Genomic DNA, 24,498 nt, shown 5'->3' with positions numbered 1-24,498 from the left:
TTCAGAATATAATTGTGAGGAATTTGACACTTTATTTTTTTTGAGACAGGGTCTTGCTCTGTCACCCAGGCCAGAGTGCAGCAGCATAATCACGGCTCAATGTGGCCCTGATCTCCTAGGGTCAAACGATCCTCCTGCCTCAGCCTCCCAAGCATCTGGGACCGCAGGCATGCGCCACCAGGCCTGGCTAACTTTTTAATTTGTGTAGAGACAGGGTCTACCTATGTTGCCCAGGCTGGTCTTGAATGCCTAGGTTCAAGCAAGCTTCTGCCTTGGCCTCCCAAAGTGCTGGAATTACAGGCATGGGCCACCACAACTGGCCAGAATTTTATATTTGAAAAACTAATTTTCAACTTATTTCTGTGATTATATATTAACTAATCTAATTTTGGCAGGAAATGAAGGCAACATTCAGGAAATGAAGTCCTGAATTCCATCTCTGGCTCTGACAGTGAGTTTGGGAGGGCTATCTATATTTTACTCCTTTTCATAATTAAGTTATACCTATGTAATGCCACAAGAACCAACTGCACATGCACAAGTAAAAACTTCAACTAAGAGAGTGTTCAGTCTACATTTGATATTAAGCAACTTAAGAAAACTAACTTGACAGCTTTAGTGTAGTGTGTATATAATCTTCATGATGAAGAAAACTATCATGTCATCAAGCAATTTAAACAGTTAAAATTGTTTACAATTAAGCATGTCTACCTCGAATTTCAAAAATTTTCAAATATGAAGCACATCTTATTTAAAAGCAGAAACTCTAGGAATCTCATTAAAGGTACTTTTCTGATACATAAAGTTACACTTACATAAATTCAGAAATTTTTCAGAACTTAAAACTGGAATCCTCTAATCCAGTGTTTTTCAAACTGGGTTCTGAACTATTAGCAGGCTATGAAACTAATGAATAGATTAGTACTGTTTTCTTTTCTTAAATGAAACAGTAGAAAATAACATGTCAGATGTAGTATGAGTAAATAATGTTTTCTTAATATATTTTTTCGTGTGTGTATGCTGCACTGTGATATATAAAATGTATTTCATACCATTCTGTTAAAACAAAGTTTAAAAGCCAATGTTCTAATCCATGCAGATAAATATTAAAAGGCTGTGATGCTAAAAGTACTAAGTCAAAGTGAGGGAGATTCTTGGGGTGATCTTTAATGAGAAGGACTTTCTAAGCATCATTAAAAAACCGGAGCCATTACAGAAAAGACAGTTTTGATTTCATTAAAAATAAACAAAACTTCTATATATACTTAAAAAACCCATAAACAAAATAACAGGACAAACTTACAAAAAAACCCTTCAATGTATATGATGGAGGACTAAATTACTCTAAGAAAAAATTCCCACAAATCAACAACAAAAAATATGAATAATGCCACCATGAAATGAGCAAAGGATAGAAATATTTAACTCATAATAAAAGAAATACAAATTGCAAATAGAAGTAAAGATGCTCAACCTTTCTAATTAAAACTAGATATACTTTTGCATATAATAGATTTATGTCTCATGATACTCGGTGTTGGTGCTAGTGTAGGGAAATAGAAACTCATACACATTGTTGTCAGTAAGAAGCACTGGTGCAATATTGTAGGAAGGTGTATAGGTAATATCAGCCAAAATTTTAAATGTACATATGCTTTGGTCCTATCTTCTTCCTAGGAATACTGTCTAAAGCTATAGTGGCACAAATGCAGAAGTATTTGTCCCACACTTTCACTGATGATGGGATGTAAAAACTAAATATCATAAACACTTAACACCCATCAATAACAAACTCACTTTAAATTGTATAATTGATTCTATGACAGACAGCTGATATGGAAAGATGTTCAGGAAGAGATAAAGTGGAAAAATTACAGAATAGTATATATTGGATAATCTTGTTTATGTAAAAATATACATACATGCTTTGATAGGCATAGAATATATCTGAAAGAACAGACATAAAAAGACCCCGCAAACCTGACCATCTGTGAGGACAGGGAGTAGGGATTAGACGTGGGAAAAAAGCACTTTACTTTTAACCTTTAGTAATATTTATTTTTGCCATTTTAAGTGAATTGTAAGTATGTTCTTCTCAGATGTTGGGTAATAAAGGTATTTTTTAGAAAGATATAATGAACTATAAATCAATTAAAAAAACTAACTCAAATTTGCAGGTTAATTATACTAGTACAAAGACAAATTTGTTTCTTAACTGAATGATTATGAGGGTCTTTTAAAGACATGGTTACACAGCAATTTTAACTTTTAATTTTACAATGCTATGTCAATGAATAATATGTATAAAAATCAACTGTACATACACATAACTTGCTGAATGTAAAATCTTAATCTCAGGTTGGAGGAAAAAAGTGTGACAATTTTGTTCTTTTAATATTTGCTAAGCCTATTTAAAAATCAGCAAATTACATTCTGTTTCTATTTTTACAGAAGAGGGGAGCAAAATACTTCAGTTCTAAGGTATAGGCTTCCCTGGGGGAAGGAAGCAATGCTGATTATTTATTTTTAGTTCAAGTCAATTAACTGCCGTGTAATAAACGATCTAAAGGAATTGACTAAACTAGTTTTACTTTTTTTTCTCTTTTTGGAGACAAGAAAGGCTTGAAGATGGTTAAAGACAGGGTATTGATATTCTTTGGCAAGCATACTTTATGAACATGTCAAAAATGCTTCACTCTAGGAAACAGGACTGTACAGGCAAACTCTGAGGAGAAAGTCAGCATTCCTGAAAAGTAGCTGCATGTTCCGTAAAAGAAACTAAAGGTACAAGAAAAAAAATTTTCCAGTATAGTTCTGTTGATTCTTAAGAGGGCTTACATTAAAAAAAAAAAAGAGAGAGAAAATAGTGACATAATACCACAAAATTTTAAGATAAAAAGGTGTATGTTTACATACTCAAACTATACACCCTCCAAATAGTTCTATTTTTATCAAGCACATGTCTAAAAACAAGACTTATGTTTGCAAAATGAATTCCCACTTATACTTTAACACTGTTACAGGCAAGTGAGTGAAAAATTTTACCTCCTCCCATGGAATGTATTATAAAGAAACACTGCAAACAATCACAATGCTCTGCCGACTTTCTGAGTTTCTCTAAAATCTGGTCTTGGTAAAGACTGCCGAAAACTCTGTGACCCACAGCCCTGAAAATAAGAACAAGGATTTTTAAAATTCCTTGCATTTTTTTATTAGTTCTAATCTAAATAAAAGGATTTTAAACAAATTTGAAAAGTATTTTTATTGAGCTAAAGTCTATTCTTGTTTCATGTAAATAAATCATACAATATCCTGAAGATACTAGATAGAAAACTTAACAAATATTCAATATCTATGATCTTCAAATATGTGGATAAGTAAGATCATCAGTAATGAATACTAAACTATGATTTTCTAAATTTATCTTCTTAACCTTCTCTTAAGGTACAATTCCGACAAAACAAGATTTCAGTTACATAATTTTTTCTTCTCTCCATTTAAGGTAAGCTCTGAATTGTAGTGGATTTTACATATTAAAAAGCAAAATATGGTAAACTAAAGAGACACTGAAAAAATTTAAACAAACCTATTCTGGTTTCATATATGAGAAAAAAATGGTCATATCATGTTATTAGATGAAATGGCACATGGTAGAAATTGATATTTATGCAGCTCGGCAAGTCTTTTTAGTTGTCCAGATTTGCAAATATCACTATGATGAATTAAAGTAAAAAAATTTCCCATAACATGCATTTCAGGTATAACTCAAAAGTTACATAATAAGTTACACAACAATTAGTGAAAATGCAGTTAGGTGGTCAGATGGGCTCACGTACTAAGTGACTGGTTCTCTGGGAACACAAGATTCAAATTTATGTTTTAGTAAAATTATACATCACTCCACATTATGAACCTGAGGGACTGGCTGTAAATAGTGAAAATAATGAATATGAGAGATTTGCAAATAACAAGGAGCTACTTAATTTCTAAAAAACAACAACAGTCTCAACATGAATTCTTAAGTAATCACTGTTGAAGCTTTTTTTACAGTAAAGAGATCATGATATACTCAAGGGCCTAAAAAGCCTCAGGCTCAGCTTGAATGCTAGGATACTGGTCTGGCTTGCATCTCTATCAATTCTATTACATCTGACCAACTGGACAACTTGAGAGCAAGTCAAATAACATAGATAACAGTTAATGGAACTACTTAAAACATTTGTCACTATTTAGTGTTCTTCAAGAATGAATTTATGAAAAGGAATTCAGCGAATTAATGTTTCATAATTCATCTTTTTCTTTAAAAAAGAAGGAACTAGGAGTAAATACAGATGGCTTCCAAGCCACCATTTATTAAGGTGGTGGGCTGAAAGGCCTAGCCTTATGTGGCAAATTGCATCTTGTTTCACATCAGTGGAATCTCACAATGAAGAAAAGATTGCTCATTTTTTTCAGAAAATATTCAATTTTTACACTGTGTATTCTCACCAATTATTTCCTGAGCCAGAAATATCAGTGATCAGCTGTTTCGTATCAAATACATCTCTCAGTGGTCCCTGCAGAATTTCATTCACTACCCCTTCTTCCATATCAATCAAGACAGCCTGAGAAAGAAAAATAAAATTAATGTATTTTCCTTTAGAGTTATTTACTCTGTAAATGAAAATAATTTATGCACTGAATATTACACTGTTCTCTTGATAGTTTAAGCTTAAGTAAAATCTTTATGTAGAATCTGTTGTAAAAAGTAAAAAATAATTTCACTCTGTTTGAAAGGTGGAATCCAATTAAAAAATGGATTCTAAATTCTTTTATCCTACTCTAAAATGCCTAGTTGGGGAAAAAAAGCCCAAGAATAATCCCCTCAACTGAATTTCTAACAAGGTCTCAGAAATGTAAAAGGCATCCTTAACCAGAATAAGTTCTCAATCAATCAATATGGGATGCATTAATGCATCTGCATACCGGGAACAATCATGCTGCTCTTTATGAACCACAGCCCAAAACTGCCCAATTCAAATGAGTAAATTTACCATTACGTGCAAAGCAAAGGCACTGGGATAGATGTGAAAAGTGACAACATGGTCCTTTCCCCCAAGTAATTCACGATCTAATTCATTACCACAAACTTTAGCTGACATGACAGAAAACCTATATTTCTAAGAAGAAATGAGAATACAAAACACGAAATTAATTATGGAAAGAAAAAACAGAAAAAAAAGATGAAGGAAATCTAGTAAAACGTAAAGCAGGGATAGCTTGGCAGTAGGATTATATGTCCCATCCTCCCACTTCCCTGTACTTTCCATATATTCTACAGTGAGGAAGAACAGTGAAAAAGTAAACTAAGTAGAGTTAAATAAAAAAGCAAAGCTGAAACAAATGCTTAGGGTACACTAAACAATGATTTGTTAACTCTTTGATTCAGTGTCGCAGAAGAAGTGCTTGGTTTATGACTTTCAGTTCTGTTACCATTATGCAGTGAGTTTAATCATTTGTGTAATTAACCATGCTACTTTAAGATTTACAATTAAGTGCTCGCTTCGGCAGCACATATACTAAAATTGGAACGATACAGAGAAGATTAGCATGGCCCCTGCGCAAGGATGACACGCAAATTCATGAAGCGTTCCATTTAAAAAAAAAAAAAAAAAAAAAAAAAAAGATTTACAATTAAAATAATATAGCAGTATATCATAAAGACTATAAAACTATGTTTTACAAATGTGCTCCTTTATATAGAGCAATCATATATACACTTTACATACAGAGGACTGTATAGGATGTTTGGCAATGTTAGGTATTTTCAAGGATATTTCTGACAATACGCAATTTTGACTTCAAATGCTGACGACTTTAACACCTAAACCAACCAAAGAGAGACTTCACTGTATGGGCAAATTTTAGGACTACAAGTTGTGAGATTATAAAAGAAAAAACAAATTAGATTATACTGGCCTTGTTCCAAAATAGATTTATTGAGGTATGTGGAAGATTAAACATACATAAATTATACCCTCAATTACTCTGCTACTTGGCAAGGGAAGCAATATGCAAATACAAACTGATATTCGGGTACCTCCTGAAATTAGTTTTGATAGAATCATTATTGCCCTAGTCACTTAACATTAAAATCCTGACATATAACTCTTCCAGACCTTCCTTGTTACATCAGGCCCTTGTTTTTCCTTTGGAAATTAACTAAACTTTGGGAGAGTATTTTGGGTTCTTCACTTAGGCATCCAAGGTCTGGAGTCACAACTGTTCTAGGATTTGATGTTTGTATTTCCTTTCAGAGCCGACTGGTTTTTCCCTAATTGTAACATAGGATTTATAAAATTCTGAGTATTCATTAACCTAAGAAACTGAACACAGTGGAGGGACCCAAGCACCAAGCTATCTTATGAAGCCTGGACTCTTCAGTGATCACAACCACACAATACTGAGAGCTCCTAAGGAGAAAATGGAAGAGTACCTTCTCGGAAAAAAAGTCAAAGGCCACAAAAACATGCTGATTTATTTTTTCCTAATAGTGTTTCCTCCACCTCTCCATCTGCTTACTGATATGGTTGTAGGAAAAAGATTCAGTTGGGAGTAGTCTAGGAAATGTCAAAGTCTCTTTTTCTCTAAGATTTGGATTGGGATACCTGCTCTCTCTACATCACAAAGCATACTGTGTTAGTCAATTTTGTCACAGCCTGCAAGCACATGATCTCTGCCCTAAATTTTGTTTTCCAAGGACATCAGAGATTGCAGATAGAAGATGGTTCCCAGATGTCACAAAAGTATTGCTCACCAGTCTTTAAGCTACTACACCAGGTCTGATCCTTAGCATCTCAATTCCTTCCATAACATTTAAACTTTCTTTTCTGTTACAGTCAAAGATCACTGATCAAAAATCAGAAAAAGTAGTTCATTACACAGAAACAATCACAGAAATATTGTTGGAATGATTAAGACCGTAAATAAGACTGCAAATATGTGCTACGAATCTGAAGTACTTGGTTCAGGAGAACTTACATGGTTAACGGTTTTTATTCACTACAATGTGGCCGGTTCCATGTTTTGTACTGGTAGTAACCTTGATGCAAATAAATCTTCCAATATCTTTGAATAAAACATTAAACTGTACTAGTATGTATTTCAGGTCCTTAGAGTTAAGAAGGCTCCTTTTGTTATTTATGTAGACACTATTTCTCCTGAAAAAAGGCTAACTACAGTGTTTTAAAGTATGGGCTTTTCCCCCTAATGTGTTAGGTGGACACAAATGTCTGCTTAGTTATATTTATATTAAATGTGGCTTAGTAATTTTCTTCTACTTTGAAAAGTTTAAAGTTTTATTCTCATGATAGTTACTGAGCATAGTTATTTAAAAAATACATGTAATATAAGAATCCAAGCTTATGTATCTTACTCGTGCTTTTAAAGAACATATTTTTCCCTTGGAAATACTTCCACCATCACCAACCACTCTGAAAGATAAAAAAAATGAGAAATGGTCATAAGATCTTCCATGGCTAATAGCGCTATCAGGTAATAAAGTTAACTTCCATTTATATAATAAGACTGCTTATAGGCCAGGTGAGGCAGACGCAACAGCTATTCCTAACCTCTTTCTTCCTTACTTACCTCCCATTAGGCTGAAAAAGTGAGGTACTTATTTTCCTGGCTTTCTTTGTAGTTAGGGCTGGCCATGTAATCCAGTTCTAGCCAATGAGATAAAGGGGAAGTATTCTGGGAAGCTTTTAAAGAAGGACCAGATGCAGTTGGCGCCTATCTTCTTCCTTTTTCCTGCCTCAAACATGAATATGGATGTGATTCCTGGAGCAGAGACTGCCATTTTATAGTCATGAAGTAATAATACAAGTACAAAAAGCCAGCACACTTATGGACAGTGGAATATATATAGTATTAGATCTTTGAGGCATTCCTTTAAAACTAGAACATCTGATTTCCAGATTTGTGAGACAAATGGATACCTTTACTGCTTAAGCCACCATTAATGTGGTTTCCTGTTGCAGCTAAACACCCATCAACAGATATAACTGGTATTTACCATTGAGTATCTAAGGTTGTTCTGAGAATTTCACGTTGGAAATAAGTTGCCAAAGTACTGAAATCTAATGCAGTATATGGGTCAACAAAGACAGTTCACAAGACAGAATATATGAAGGGCAGCCAATTGTCAGGCCAAATCCAACTAGTTGCCTGTATATAAAGTTTTATTCAAATATGGACACACCCATTCCTTTATGTATTACCTATGCCCACAGTCATGCTACAGATCAAAAGTGGTGCAAAAGACTTTATGGTTCACATAACCTAAAATGTTTACTTCCTGGTCCTTTACAGAAAATATATGTATGCCAACCCATGCTGTAGGTAAATTCCTATCATGCTATTCAAAAGGTGTAACAATTTGGTAAGAAGAGTACACAAAGATATGGTCTTACTTCGAAAAAGATTTTTTGTACTAAGCTGTGGAACAGATGCTGCATGTGTTCATAGTACACAGAAAGAAGTGCAAGATGCCACAACTCTGCTTGCTAAACTTACCGGGAAAAAAATAGTGCTCTCAGGTTAAAGTATAAAACACACAAAGGAGATGAGAGTGTAGTTATGAAGAGTCACCTTATGAAGAAAGAAAAGCTCCCAGGCTGACTCTCAACTATGTAATACTCAATGTAAGTGTTGGGTAACAAGAAGTAAAGAGGTGGGCATAGGAACTTAGTAAGAGAAGCGTCTGAAAGGAAGTATTACAGAGGCAAATTTGAGACTCCCAAGAGAATTTAGAGGTGAGGATATTCTGGGCTACAAATAAGAGGGAATCTATAGTCTATATGACAGATACCTCCATAAAATAAAGATAAATGATACCAGCCATTAAAGTAATACACCTAACTTCCTTTGGTCTGATTCCATGGTCACCAAGCAACCTTCAGATTATTACATAGCTTTTCAGTAAGACTTCCTACTAATGTAATGTGCCTATGACAGAAAATGAGAATTTGGTCTTTGGTTAACCTGGCTGTACTGGAGAGCACTGAACTTATCTCAAGATGCCAATGACACTTCTGAGTTTGCAAGCCAGTGCCCTAGATAGACTCTGGAATTCACGCAGGAAGCAGGGACTAATCAGCTTTCTCTAGAAGATAACTGCTCACATACCCAGCCAACAATTTTAAACTAGAAGTGATGTTCCTATTGGATTAAAGCCTGATATGAAGTATATATTTTTCAGTTTAAGCACACGACAGTTAGTTTTATGAAGTATTTTGAAAACGCATGAAAGTAATAATTTAATATTAAAAGCTTATGGAGATATCCTGAACGGCAACTTAAATTACTCTTCCAGATAAAAGATATATAGTACTTACATATACTCTTTATTAAATAAAAACAATCCAATAACTGCTTGTCTCCTTTTTAAGTATATTTTTATACTTACAGCATATATGTAAACAACATATTTTTCTTTCAAAAGTTAGTTATTACAGGATGCATTAACAAGATGCCCTCTGGGAAAATTTCAGCTTTCCTTTAATGAAACTTATTTCAAAGTTAAGTTAAAAGAAGTCACACTAAAGGGAAACCTGTTCTGCAAGATGATATAATATTAATAATCTAATAGAAGGAATATGTTTTCAATAACGAAACAAAGAAACAGAACTTTGCAGCTACTGGCTATTTTTATTGTCCTTTGAAGAATTATATCCCAAGCTATTGAAACTTAAAAGTATCACATTGTGACAGACTTTAATACCATCTTACCTGGTGTCTACATTTCTAAAGAAGCTGCTTATTGCCTCATCATAAATTCCTTTCTAAAAAGAAAAACATATGTTAATAGCATTTAGGTTTTGCTTCTCGCCCAAATCAAATTCTTTCAATTTTAATTACATAATACTGTAATGGGTAGGATGAAGCTCTGAAAAGAAAAAGCAAGTATCACAAAATGCGGAGCCTGATTCTTCCCAATCTCCTTAGAAGAGTAAATGCCATGGGATCTACAGATAAAGTTCAGCAGGAGGTGCTAAAGAAAGGATTTCACCCATAGGACTGCAGAACAGGTCCATCAAATGAGCGTTCTCTGGATTCTTGGTGATCTTTTTAAAAGCTGACTGGTTAAATTAAGGAATACAATAAACACACGTGTTATCTGTTTTACACAGTACTTTCCCATATACAATCTCACTGCTCTGCACACGAACACCAATAAAGAGGAGACCCTGAGAATCAGGAAAAATGTTAAGACTAAGGTCGCCGGCCAGTGTTCTTTTAGTTTAGTGTGTGTCTGAACTAACATGTTTAAAAACCAGTACGTTATTTACTGAGAAGATCCCATGCATCTTAAACGGGTCAGATGAAAGCTCAAGTCGGGTATTTCCTGCGTATAGGCTGGAAGACCTAGCTGACACGCGAGGGGGCTGCGGGCGGGTACCTGGTTGACCGCGGCGTGCTCCCTTAGTGCCAGGTCCCAGAAGCAGCAGCCGATCTGGTTTCCGCACTGGCCGACTGCGACCGGAGGAGAGGAAGGAAAGAGAATAGGACATTAGGCAGGAAACAAGGCGGCTGGATTCCGCGGCGACCAGGTCTCTATCCGCCCTGCGTAGCTCACCCTGTACGACCACCGACTGTGTCATGCTGGTGCGCAGCCGGCTCTGGGCGCCTGCTAGCCCGCAGCCGCTTCTGCATTTCACCCGCAACGGCGCTCTACTAAAGGGCTGCCGTAAGTCACGCTGCTGCCGCAAGCCGCTGCCGTCGCTAAGCACGTCCCTAGGTTTAGGCTAAGGTTTTCCGTCAGAAGGCCGCGCAGGTGCACTTGCGTCTCACCGTTACCATAGCGACTGAGCCTCTGGACTGCAGATCCTAACTGCCTTGTCAACATCTTTGAGCATCGGCAGCTCCGGAGGCCGGGGTAACTGGCGGGTAACTAGGCTTTGGAGTGATATTTTTAAATATGTGTCGTTAAGCTGTTTGTAGGCTATCAGAGGTTTAAGTTTTGTTCACAGCCTCAACACCCTGGGCGGTGGATCAGTCCGTTTATTCAGATTCCACGGGACGCTGCGTTAGCATCTCTGTCTAACAAGACCTTTATTCTAATAGAAAATGAACAATGGCGTTGAGCAAAGAGAAACCGCAGACAAACAGACATGTCAGGGCACAATTGGAACTAAATGGTTATACACTTTGACAAAAATGGCAAAGCTAAGATCACAGACCCCACCAGTATTTGTTAAACGCTGTATACTCCCCAAATTAACTTGTAGGCTCTCTGGGAAGATTAAAAAGAAATTAAGGCATAGATCCAGTACCAAGAAGCTTACAATCTGATTGAAGACATACACGCGAAATACTCAAAGAATTGTATGGCGTTGACTTTAAGTTCAATAAGATTCAGTGGTTGAGGATGTAGATGAGTAAACAGAAGTCTGATAGAAGAGACGAGATTAACACTAGGCATTTAGATGGGATAGAGGAGGAGAAGATTAAAAAATTAGGCATTATGACCACTACCAACTCCTTAAAATTGTCAAACATTAAAATATGTAAACTTCTATTGATCAAATTAGACCAGATTTTAATTAAGAACTCAAGTACTTATTTAATAAAATATTTTCCACAAAAATTCTGAAGAACTACGAAACTCTAAGAAGTCTTCTTTGTTTAATAAAAAGTTATATGGTATGTACTATGAATATGTGCTAATGTGAATTGTAATATTCAATTGATTAGAACACTTTGTTGTCCCACCAAGACATGTAGTAGTTACTATTACATTTCTCTGGTAGCTGGTAGGTTTAAAGTTGCAATGGATTTTATATCTTTTGGTAATAGGCAGCTTTTGGTCAGTAAATTTTTGTAGGCTGGATTTATTCTTGACTGCTTACTGAGTATGGGGTCAGTGGTAGAGGTAGAGTTGGGCACTTTAGATCTTGATGCTAAAGTCCCAAAGTCTGGGGCTTCCAAAATTTGCAAGTCTTGGTCCAGTTTGTAGGCAGTGATGTGAATAGGTCTGTATCAGTGTGTTATCAGTGCTAGGTGAGATGATACACTGGCTTTTGCAGAGCCCCACCCTTCATGCAGTCCCAATCATTATTCCCCAGAAGCCACATATAGGAAAGAAAAGTCCTAACATGTCTTATTAATAACTCCAGTCTGTAGAGAATCAGACTGAGAGACAGTTCTGCTTAAGAGTCAAGCAAGGTAGAGCCTCACATGCCAGCCACTCCAAAACTTCCATATATGCAAACCCAGGTTAGCCAAGTTGAGACTGGTTGAACTGCAGCGGGCTATTCAGAATCTTATAAGGAAAAGAAATGTTTTTGGTTGAAGCCACTGAAATTTTGGGGTGCAGTTTTATTATACTGATAGCTGACTAACATACAGAGCAAATACAGTGAACAAAATTCCACATGCTGAAAATGAAAAAGAGAAAAAAAATCATTGGGAATCCTATGGACTACTAATATTGAAGGAAGGAAGGAAGACAGGGAGGGAAGGGAGAGAGGGAGGGGAGGGGGAGAGGAAGGAAGGAAAGATGTAAAAGATGGGTAAAGTACAAGACCTTGGGGTAAAACGTAGCCTAAGAGGGGAAAAAAGAAAATTCATCATGTATATTTTGTGCTGAAGAAGAACTTAAGAATATGAATGCAATAAAACAGGAACTTAAAGACAAGATACCAAAATAATAAGACTCAAGCTCTATGAGGGCTGAGTCTTGTGATTTTTATCCACTACTAGGGATAGTACCTTGCATATAGTAGATAGTAAGTAAATATTTGATGAATAAATGAAATAAAATGGAGATAAAAGAACTAAGGAAATTAACTGAAAACAACATCCACCTTAAAGGACTTAAAGGAATAATTTTTAAAAGCATTAAGAAGCAGACTAGAGAGATGCACATCAAATTATAATGTAGAGGAAAGGCTTAAAATAATGACAGAATACTAGGCAAAACCCGAAGATGTGAAAGTTATTAAAAATAATATGTATGGAGGAGACAAAGATAACTCAACGTAAGATTAACATGTGCCCACAGCAAATGGAGGAAGAAATGTGCTTGATATAAAAAGTAAAGGAAGAAAAATACATAGATTAAAAGGATACACACTATGTTCTATAGGACAATTTCTACAGAAAAATCAACACCAAGACATGTAACCTCATTAAGTCATTATTCAACTTTTCAGAATAAAGAAAGAATTTTTTAGGTACCTAGGCATGAAATGAACAGGGGAGTGGGATGAAGAAAAAACAATTGGACTACTTTAGACTCATCTATAGCACATTCAGTATGGGAAGGCACTGAAAACATGCTGCAGAGTTCTGAAGGGGAATAAAATATTTTAGAAGAAAATTATTCTATAGCTTTTGTAAGTTGTCATTGAAATATAGTTCAAATTTGTGGGTGCTCTGTTTTTATTCTTGCTTGTACATACCGCCATTTCTGAGCTAATCTCTTTCTCATATAACTTGACAAACAATAGCAACTGGCATGCTATTGTTTTCCAGCCTCTTCTCCCAACATATAAATTCAATAGTTAAATCAAATTCTTTCTAGGCTATCACAGAGTTTTCCAAAGGTTTTTCCCAATAGGTTTGTTCCTGAGTGACATATATCACTATCCTTTTAGCTTTCCACAACAGTTTCCTTGTTAATTGCTCCTTGACCACTTAGGTGTGGTGACTTATATTTTAGGTTTTTGTTATAGCGGTACCTAAGTCTGGACAAAAGTCTGTATACATCAGCATAAACTTTGTTGTGCCATGGTAACAATCAACCCCAAAATCTCAGTGTTGTAAAACAACACATTTTTTTTTTTGTACATGATGCATGTCCGTTGAGGGTGTCTGGGGGCTATGCTTTATGTTATCCCCCTTCTGGCACTCAGGCTGATGATCTGCCATTATTTGGTCAAGTTTTTGATTTATTTGATTTTAAATTAATTATTGTATATATTAATGGGGTACAGTTGATTTTTTGATAAATATTTACATTGTGGAATGATTAAATCAATCTGATTAACATATCTGTCATTTCACATACTCAGATTTTTTTTTGTGATGAGAACATTAAAAATCTACTCTTTTAGCAGTTTTGAAATATATATTATTAGTAACTAGTCACCATGCTGGGTAATAAATCTATAAAACTTATTCCTCCTAGCTGAAACTTTGTATCCTTTGGACATCTTCTGCTCCCTATCCCTGTCTCACCCTCCAGCTTTACTACCCTCTGGTAACCACCATTCTACTCTCTACTTTTATGAGCTTGACTTTTTTAGATTCCACATATAAGTGAGATCATGCAGTGTTTGTGTTTCTGTGGCTGGCTAATATCACTTAGCATAATGTCCTCCAGGTTCATCCATGTTGTCACAAATGACAGCATTTTCTTCTTTTTTAAGGCTGAATAGTATTCTATTGTGTATATATACCACATTTTCTTTATCTGTTTCTTTATTTGTTTATCTGTTGATGGATAGTTAGGTTGCTTCCATATCTTAGCTATCGTGGATAATGCTGCAGTAAACATGGGAGTGCAGATATCTTTTTGACATACTTATTTCAGTTCCTTTGGATATATATCCACAAGTGGGATTGCTGGATCATACGGTGATTCTATTTTTGATTGAGGAATCCATACTGTTTTCCATAATGGCTGTATTAATTTAATTCCCACCACCAGTGTTAAAAAGGCTCTCTTTTCTCCACATCCTAGCCAACATTTATCTTTTATCTTTTTGATAGCTGCCATTCTAACAGATGTGAGGTGATAAATATCATTATGTTTTTTAATTTTCATTTCCCTAATGATTAGTGATATTGAGTATTTTTTCATATATCTGTGGGCCATTATATGTATTTTTTGAGAAATGTCTGTTCTGATTCTTTGCCCATTTTTAATTGGGCTATGTGTTTTCTTGTGAAGTTGTTTGAGTTCTTTATGTATTTTGGATGTTGTCCCCTTAGCAGATGTATGGTTTATAAATATCTTTTCCTAATCTGTGAGTTTTCTCTTCATTCTATTAATTGTTTCCATTGCTGTGCAGAAGCTTTTTAGTTTGATGTAGTCCCTTTTGTCTACTTTCGTTTTTGTTCCCGTGCTTTTTGAGTCGTATCCAAGAAATCATTGCCCAAACTAATGTTGTGGAGATTTTTTTTTCCTGTTTTCTCCTAGTAGTTTTAGTTTCAGGTCTTACGTCTGAGTCTTGAACTAATTTTGGTTGATTTTTATTTATGATGTGAGATACATTTCTGGTTTTTGTGGTAGCGACAAAGCTCAGGAGGGTCTTGCACTAGCAATTAATGGTTGCTTATAATTCACTGACTAAAACTAATCACATGGGCTGCAAGTAATCATAAGGTGGCCAGGAATTTCAATTTCTGGAAAAGAGAAAGCCAGAAATATTTGATAAATGCTTGTGTGTACTGCACAAGCATTCTCAGACATTACATCAGAATACAGCATCTGTGGTAGGCATCCTCTAAGATGGCACCCAATGATCTCTGTCTCCTGTTCTTGTGTAAGCCCCTCTCCTTGAGGGTAGGCTAGACCTAATGTCACCTTTCTAATGAATAGAGTTCAAACACAACCCAATGGCCACATTGAGTTGAGGCGACAGAGTTAGAAATTTTGGACGATCAGACAGCTACAATTTGCAGGGCAGAATGCCAAAGAGGAGAGAGTATGCAAAAAGAAAACTGTAAATCTTTAGGGAGTTGCTCATGAGCCTAAACTGAGTGCTGATCCTTGCATGAATTCATGGAAACTAAGTAACACTGAGGAAAGAACCGTTGGAAATAAGCGGGCAGAACATTTCCTAGGGTTCACATAGGGCTAGGACTAATTCACATTCCCTGTATCTTGAGTGGAGAAACCTTAAAATAGCTGGAACATTGAGTTGAATACTCAGAAAGGTACCTCAGTAGTGGAGAAAAATTAGCCCTAGATGAAAGGCTGTTGTGATCTAGCCTAAGAGAGCATGAAACCAAGCCTCCAAAGAACCAGGCTGTTTCCAAATAACTGTGTCCCAGACCAAAACTTAAAAATACTTAGAGGAATAAAAATAAAATTGTTTAGCAATGTAAAATCACAATGCCTGGCACTCAGGTCAAAAATTGCCAGATACGCGAAGATGAGTCCCATAGTGAGGTGAAAAATTAGTTAAAAACAGAACAAGAAATGGCACAAATGAAAGAATTAGTAAACATAACAATTACATAAAATTAAAAGAACATTAAAGCAGTATATGTTCAGAAGGACAGAAGGAAGCCCAGGCTGATTGGGAAGGGACAAAGAAATATATAAAAGAGATCCCAATTAGACTTCTAGAGATGAAAAGTACAACATCTAAGGTGAAAAATGGATGGAATAAAGAGCAGATTAGACATTAGGCAAAAGAAAAGATTAGCAAACTTAAAGAGGTAGTGATGGAAACTGTGCAAAATAAAACAGAAAACAGAAAGATTTTTCATAAAAGGAGAACTAGTGAACTGTGGGACAACTTTCAACAATGTAACATACATGTAATTGGTATGCCAGAGGAGGGAACAAAAAAATATCTGAAGAAACAAAGGCTAAAAAATTTTCAAATGTGATAAGCATTATGAACCCACAGATCCAAGAAGCTCGGTGAATCTTAGGCACAAGAAACAGAAAAAAAACTACAACAAGTACGTTATAATCAAATTGCTTAATATCAGTGATAAAAAAACAAATATTAAAGCCAGCCAGAGAAAAAAGACATATTACATATAGAGGAACAAAGATAAAAAAAATCAACAGACTTCTTGTTGGGAACAATGCAAGCCAGAAAATAGTGGACCCAAATCTTCAAAGTACTTAAAGAAAACAAAACTGACAATTGAGAATTCTATACCCAGTTAAAATATTTTTCCACAATGAATATGAAAAAAAGAGATATAAAAGCTAAATTAATTAATCAGCAACAGACAAGCACTGTTAAATGAAAACATTCAAGCAAAGGGAAAATTATGTTGTATGAAAATCTGGACCTACTCAAAGGGACAAAGAGCACTGAAAACGATAAATATGTAGATGAATATAAAAGACTTCACTTGTTTTAAAGACAATTGCTTAAAAGAAAATGTATAACGATGTGTATGGGGTTTGTACTATAGATAGAATTAAAATATGACAACAAAATTATATGTAGTGGGAGGGGAAATGGACTATACTTTTATACGGTTCTTCTAGTGTATGTGAGGTGGTATAATTTATCTATAAATTATACACATATTCAAAATACCTGAACTAAAAACTGCAGAATAGAAAGGAGAAGTAAATAAAATTACAATTATTGTTGAAGATTTCACACCCTTACTTCAATAGTTGATAAACCAGGTATATAGAAAATCAGTAAGAATGTGGAAGACTTGAACAATTCTGTCAATCAACAAATTACTTACACTGAAGCCAACTATAGCAGCGTATACATTCAAGTACGTGTGGAACATTTGCCAAAGCAGTTTATATTCTGGCCATAAAAACAACTCTAAATAAATTTAAAAGAATTCAAGTCGTACAAAGAATGTTCTCTGACAAAAACAGAACCAACCTAATTAGAAATCAGAACAGAAGAGTAGAATATTCCTAAATATTGGAAAATACTTATATAGAACACTGAAGCCAACTACAGCAGCATATACGTTCAAGTATGTGTGCAACATTTACCAAGGCAGTTTACATTCTGGCTATAAAAACAAGTCTAAGTAAATTTAAAAGGATTCAAGTCATACAAAGAATGTCCTCTAACAAAAATGGAACCTAATTATAAATCAGTAACAGAAAAGTAGAATATTCCTAAATATTGGAAAATTAAACAATATAATTGTAAATAACCCATAGGCCAAGGAAAAAAAAAAGAAAAATTTTAACTGAAGGAAATGAAAATACAAAATTAAAAAATTTGTGGAATGCAGCTAAAGGAGTGCTTTGGTGGAAATCTATAGAATTAAATGTTTACATTAGAAAAGAAGAAAGCACTAAAATCAATGACCTAAGCTTCTACTTTAAGAAATTAGAAAAAGAAAAGCAAATTAAGCCCAAAGTAGACAGAAGAAAAGAAATAATAAAGATTGGAGTGGAAATCAAGTAAATGGTAAATAGAAAATAGAGAAAAATCAATGAAACCTAAATATGTGTCCTGAGAAATTAAAATTATTTGATGGGCTTCCTTGTTCATAAGACAAAGTCTAAAATTTTAACTTGAGTTTATGCTCCTGCATGATTTGGTCTGTACTTATGTCTCAGACTCTATTTATTTTCTGTTTTCCTTGCTTTGGTTATGCTGGCCTTTCAGATTTTTTATTGTCTTTACTGGCATGACCTTTGCACATGCTGTTTTCCTCTGTTTGCCCCCTCCTCAACTGTGTCAATGTTTTTGTCTCCCACTCATTGCCACCTAATTAATGCCCACTCATCTTTTAGATTTAGATTAAATATCCTAAACCAAAACAAATCCTATTGTAACCTATAAACTCTACCACAACAGGAACTGTGTTTGTTTTAGCTTAACCTTTTATCTTTAACACTTAACACGTGCCTGACTCATGGTGGATTCTCAGCAAATATTCGTTAAATGAATGAATGAAGTCCATGGGTCTTTTTTTCTTAGAACATGACAAATTCAAATATCACTCATTTTCTGCATCTCATGAATTAATATCTTGAGAATTGAAAGACTATTGCTCTTGAGCTTATGATACTTAAGGAGGTATTTGGATACTTCCCCATCTTTTTATTCACCATTTGTATTGCTCCGTTTATCTATTGCTTTATGAAAATATGCTGGAGACTCAAGTTCCTTTTGTGTTCTGATGTATCATTCTACTGTTGTAAAGTTTCTTTTTTTTTTTTTTTGAGACGGAGTCTCGCTCTGTCGCCCAGACTGGAGTGCAGTGGCGCGATCTCGGCTCACTGCAAGCTCCGCCTCCCGGGTTCACGCCATTCTCCTGCCTCAGCCTCCGGAGTAGCTGGGACTACAGGCGCCCGCCACCGCGCCCGGCTAGGGACTACAGGCGCCCGCCACCGCGCCCGGCTAATTTCTTTTTGTATTTTTAGTAGAGACGGGGTTTCACCGTGTTAGCCAGGATGGTCTCGATCTCCTGACCTCGTGATCCGCCCGCCTCGGCCTCCCAAAGTGCTGGGATTACAGGCTTGAGCCACCGCGCCCGGCCGTAAAGTTTCATTATTAAGGCTAACGTTTGATTTGTTTCATTGTATCACCCATTCTAAAGAAACATGGTATGGCAAATGGACTAGTTAAAATGGTAAATTACAGAATTTTAAGAATATCCCACTTACAGATATTTTACTTCATATATATCGGTGACTAAAAAGTGAAATCAGTGTCTTAATACTCTGATTTCAAGAATGACACAAAAATATGTAGGAAGTAGTGCTGATTGAATTCTTGTGTCCCAGTCATTGGCTTTATACATGTTAAATTGTTTTTAATTCCTCACAACAACTTTATAAGGTAGGAATTAATACCATTTTACAGACAAACTTTTAGTGATTTGCTTAAAATCTCAGAGTTAACATTGTGTCAAAATTCAAACCTGGCTGGGCACAGTGGGCTCATGCCTGTAACCTTAGCACTTTGGGAGGGTAAGGTGGGTGCATCACTTGAGCCCAGGAATTTGAGACCAGCCTGGGCAACATGGTAAAACCCTGTCTCTACAAAAAAATACAAAATTAGCTGGGCATGGTGGTTTGCACCTGTAGTCCCAGCTATTTGAGATGCTGAGGTGGGAGGATTGCTTGAGCCCAGGAGATTGAGGCTGCATGTAGTGAGCCATGATCATGCCACTGCACTCCAGCCGGGGTGACAGAGCAAGACCCTGTCTCAAAGAAAAAAAAAAAGAAAAAAAATCAAACCTAATTCTGATGCCGAAACCCATAATTTTCCCACTGCTACCACTTCTCAAACATGTAAACTATTTTTTTTTTTTGCCATCCTAAGTACTAAATATTTAGGTCCTAATGATACCTTAGCTAACAATGGCCAGCAATTATTTGTTTGTGTGACTGTGACACCATCAGTTTTCCCAGCTAAAATGGTGATCAACTTATTCACAGATAGTACCCTAGTAAGAAAAAGAAGGTAGAGGTAAGATTGTATCCAACATCAAGTTAATTTTTATGTAAAATGCCAGTGTTCTATAACATGAGTCATGTGAAAACACAACAGTGGTAAGAATGCTCACTAACATTTAATGGTTTAATCATCAGATATGAAAACTGAAAAACTGCTTAGCTGAAGAGTTATGTTCTGGTGTAAGGGTTAAACTAAACATTACTGAGTAGAGCAGCTGTTCATGAGGTAAGCTATTGATTTAGAAGCCAAAAATGAATTGGGAGAGGGAGAGCCGTTAGAGAAATCAGCAGAGAAGCAGCCCGGGGCCCAGGGAACAGAATAATGAGGACAGTACAAGGTGTGTTCTTCCTTTCACAATTGTAATTCTTCCAGCCATTTGGGAATTTGAAGACTCTCTTGAGGAAACAGGAAAAAAAAAAAAAAAAAAAAAAAAAAATAGGTTAGTCCAGGCATTAGAGAGGGGGTGTAAAGAATCCCATGTAAAAGTTATAGAGAAATTTGTAAAGGTATAATTTGGGTTTGAGGATATTGGAGTGGAATGAGGATATAGATAGATTGTATTTATTTGGGATATTATAAGAGAAGGTCTAGGAGAGAAAGAGAATGAGGAAAACAGGATATAAAATGAGAAGAATCTCAATTCTGATTTTGTACAGATGGATCAGACTGTAGGTCCCCATTCATGGATGAAAATACTAATATTGTAGGGAAATAAGCCAGTAAAAACAAGAATGAAACTCTCCAAAAAGCTTTACAGAAAATTTTTAGCTAAGCCTTAGCTGCTTGTTGGAGCTATGCATTGAGATGTTTGATTCTTTAGCAGGTAGGAAACTATGTGAAAGAATCTCCTGATGTCATAATTTCCGGGTGTCACTGGAACATTTGATCATCATTCCTTTGGCAATTCCAGCCTTCTATGGAAGGCCAGTAGAAAGCATTGATTTATTCACCTCTACAGGAATCAGACTCAGCCTCTTTTGGTAAGTCTGTTTATCCTTGATCAAATTAGCTAAATGTTAATACCTGCATAGACAGGTAGTTATACTAAACCACAGAGTTTACTATGGTTTTACTAAATCATCATTGAACAAAACACTTTTTTTCTTGATATTGACACACAGTCTACAAAAGTTATTGTATTAAAATTCTTAAACCTTAATTTGATTTTATTATTACCACCAATAAACATTTACTTTTAGGCATAGAATACTATACTAAGTGTAAGAAATAGTTGCACCATTTAAAATTTTTCCTATCCTTTGTGTACTAATAGTTGAATACATGCAAATTATTTTAAGATAAAGCTAACCAAGCGCTGTTCTAGGTATTAAGTATTCAGTGATGACAAAGACAGACTTGGAATGAGGGGGGATATTAAACATTTACACAAAATGAGGATAGTGTTTCTCAACAGTGGGCAATTTTGCCTCTCTCTCCCACCAGGGGACATTTGACAATGTCTATAGACATTTTGTACTGTCACAACTTTGGGAGAGGGGTACTATTTGCATCTAGTGGGTGAAGGCCTTGAATGCTACAAAACATCCTACAGTGCACAGGACAGTATCTTCCCTCCCCAGCTAAGAACTATCTGATCCCAGCTGTGAATAGTGTCATGATTGAGAAACCCTGAATTAGAAGGATAACTGTTACCAAGGAGAAATAAAGGTTGCTATGAAAATGTGGATAATGGGGGTTATAAAAGTAAGTTATAGAGTAAGTAAAATGTAAATTCAGGCTTAGTGGATTGCATTGGCCATAGTGAGTGAAGGGTGGGAGCAATGGGGTAGGGAAGAGTTCCAAGGTAGGCAGTAAGGAGTTCATTTATATATGTTTGTGTGTATAAATCATATCGATTTCATAATAAATTTCATATATCAGGTATACTTGCAGACATTTCTATGCATTTACTAATGCTCAGTAGTACCTGCTGAATAGTAATAGTTAACACTTACTGAGCACTTACTGTGTGTTAGGCACTGCACTTTACGTGTATTACCTTACTTAATCCTCACTATTATCCTAGAAGTAGAAAATATTATCACCAATGTACCCTTGAGAAATATAGGTAAGTACCTTGACTAAGATCACATAGTTGGGAAGGGCCAGAGCCAGGGACTATACTGTGACTATAGAGAAGCAGGGGGGAAATGAATAATCACCTGGAACAGAAGGATTAGCTGAAGATATTTCAGTGAATGTGAAACTGTGCTCCAAAGGAAGAGAAGAGCATAGACAGGTAGAGAGGTGCTTGTTGATTGCAACAACCATTTAAAGGCAAACTGAATTTTGTTTTCACACAGCAGAAATGGTCTTCAGTTATGTTAACCATAGGGTACATTTTCCTTGCATTGCTTAGTGGCTATTTTGTATTTTTTGCAAGACTTAAAATTGTACGTAAGGGATGGTTGTGAAATACAGTAATTTTTAACACTTTTTTAGCTATTTAAAAATAGAATAACATTCAGAATGTTTCTATACGTCTATAACAAAATAGTAATATTAAAAATCCCAAGGCCAGGCACATTGTGTCCACCTGTAGTTCCAGTTACTCAGAGGCTGAGGCAGGAGGATCGCTTAAGCCCAGGGTTTCAAAATTGTAGTGCCTTGTGATTGCACTTGTGAATAACCACTGTACTCCAGCCTGGGTGACATAGTGAGATTCTGACTCTTTAAAACATTCCATACAAGTCTTTGAAGACAATCTATCTCCAACCCCAATGTTTTAATTTTCTAATCTAGGTTTTCAATATTTTAACTTTCTAATCTAGGTTTTCAGTGAATTATGCCTTTTCGATTTGGAACCCAGCCAAGGAGGTTTCCAGTGGAAGGAGGAGACTCTTCAATTGGGCTGGAACCGGGGCTGAGCTCCAGTGCTGCCTGTAATGGGAAGGAGATGTCACCAACCAGGTAAAGTCTTCTATCCTCACAAGTGAGGAAATACGTACTGGCTATCATCAATACAGCCTTCAGCTGATATTCAGTATTAGCAAGAAAAAACCCTCAGCAATTCCAAAATATTGTTGTTTCTAAGTTAGTATGAACAGAGCCCAGGTTTCCTTAGTATGGAGTCTGTATTTTGTATTTCTGTAAGTCTTGATGATAGACCAATTCATTTTCTTTCTGGTACATTTTTAGCTATTAACAAAAAACCCACAATTAACCTTGGCACCAACCTAATAGATTGTTGATAGCTTCACGATTAGATAACATTCAATTAAACAAACAAACCTTCAGTGCTAGTATGTGTAGGGCCCTGTGCTAGGCATAAGGCTAAAAATATGAAAAAGACTTAGACCTCAGATTCAGTGTCACTTTGGCTTTGATTAGTGTCACTTTGGCTGTGCTGTGACCTTTGACAGAAAGAGTGATATAGAGTATGAAGATTCTGTGAGACAAAGTATTTTTACAGAATGATTAGTTTCACTTCTGTGATGTTTACTATAGCAAAACCTTAGATACTACATTGTTAGATTCTCATGGGTTGGAAATTTTGGGAACACAGATTTAAGTTTAACAGGTGTAGGTACTTAAAAATTGGAGTTAGTCAAGTATGAAATAGTCTACTTTGGGAAGTAGTGAGCTCCCGGTCTTTAGAAATGTGTAAGGCTAAATGACTATTTGGTGGGAATGTTGGAAAGGAAATTCATATACTAGATGTATTTTTGGACTAGGTGTCATTTAAGGGTCATTTCAAATATGAGATTCTATCAACATTTGAACAGTATGTGAAATACTATGTTCAGTTTTGTATTTTGCCACAAACATTCTTGTTTTGAAATCACTCAACTGAGGCGATTTAGGGTGCATATGCACATGAATTGCCACGATATTATCTCTTATGTTTGTAACTATGCACTTTTGTTTTGCCATTTAGCAATCATTGCATACCTTTTAAAATGAATATCTGGAGGATTATCTTTGAATATATGAATTTTCTGTGATTAAATGTATGTCAGAGGCCACAATTTCTTTGTTGTATCAGTCTAAAATGGGTGCCTCATCAGCATCACCATGTTGTACTCATTTTATGACATTCAGAGATTTCAAAGTGATTTAAAACAGTAAAATATACAATCAAACTTTGGTGCTCTGAAAAAAAATTTCCTCTTTTTAATATCTAACTACATGTCATTTGCTTTTTTATTCAGGCAACTCCGGAGGTGCCCTGGAAGTCATTGCCTGACAATAACTGATGTTCCTATCACTGTCTATGCAACAATGAGAAAGCCACCTGCACAAAGCAGCAAGGAAATGCATCCTAAATAGCACCATTAAGTCTTTTGTCAAGGTCTGACTAGGTCAAGGGTAATGGACCAGTATCATCTGCTGATCTGGTAAACAAATAAAAGTGGTGGCACCTTTA

General features: G+C 35.7%; 2 protein-coding genes and 1 non-coding gene across 14 annotated transcripts in view; 2 read left to right on the top strand and 1 right to left on the bottom strand.

The window, feature by feature from the left end:
• The window catches only part of TUBE1 (tubulin epsilon 1), a 16,467-nt gene extending 5,753 nt beyond the window's left edge, over positions 1–10,714 (bottom strand). For 3 of the 5 annotated variants that reach the window (XM_050789082.1, XM_050789084.1, XM_050789085.1), the window contains exons 1-6: positions 10,619–10,714; positions 10,442–10,515; positions 9,772–9,824; positions 7,415–7,472; positions 4,489–4,604; positions 3,046–3,167 (exon numbers count right to left, since the gene is read on the bottom strand). In XM_050789082.1, coding sequence (XP_050645039.1) covers positions 3,046–3,167; positions 4,489–4,604; positions 7,415–7,472; positions 9,772–9,824; positions 10,442–10,515; positions 10,619–10,643 — 448 coding nt within the window. In that variant the 5' untranslated portion in view covers positions 10,644–10,714. Of the gene's footprint in view, positions 1–3,045; positions 3,168–4,488; positions 4,605–5,033; positions 5,643–7,414; positions 7,473–7,629; positions 7,792–9,771; positions 9,825–10,441; positions 10,516–10,618 lie in introns of those variants that run through there. The other 2 variants (XM_050789087.1, XM_050789086.1) reach the window with 2 other exon arrangements.
• LOC126953957 (U6 spliceosomal RNA) lies at positions 5,535–5,641 on the top strand. Its single transcript, XR_007725427.1, has one exon. It is a non-coding gene; the product is annotated as a U6 spliceosomal RNA (small nuclear RNA).
• On the top strand, positions 6,801–24,498 carry FAM229B (family with sequence similarity 229 member B). 8 transcript variants are annotated; one of them, XM_050789115.1, is made up of 4 exons: positions 6,801–6,819; positions 20,956–21,112; positions 22,904–23,042; positions 24,284–24,498. In XM_050789115.1, exons 3-4 carry the CDS (start codon positions 22,918–22,920, stop codon positions 24,399–24,401), a joined length of 243 nt encoding a protein of 80 aa, XP_050645072.1. In that variant the 5' UTR covers positions 6,801–6,819; positions 20,956–21,112; positions 22,904–22,917; the 3' UTR covers positions 24,402–24,498. The 8 variants fall into 8 exon arrangements, with proteins under 8 accessions (XP_050645072.1, XP_050645074.1, XP_050645068.1 ...); XM_050789111.1 differs by lacking the exon at positions 6,801–6,819 and adding an exon at positions 10,827–10,918; XM_050789110.1 differs by lacking the exon at positions 6,801–6,819 and adding an exon at positions 10,830–10,918 and having other exon boundaries at positions 20,953–21,112.

Source organism: Macaca thibetana, chromosome 4 (assembly GCF_024542745.1).
Source record: "Macaca thibetana thibetana isolate TM-01 chromosome 4, ASM2454274v1, whole genome shotgun sequence".
In the NCBI taxonomy this organism is placed as follows: Eukaryota; Metazoa; Chordata; class Mammalia; order Primates; family Cercopithecidae; genus Macaca; species Macaca thibetana.
Note: the sequence above shows the minus strand (reverse complement) of the source record. Positions and strands in the feature narration are given on the sequence as shown.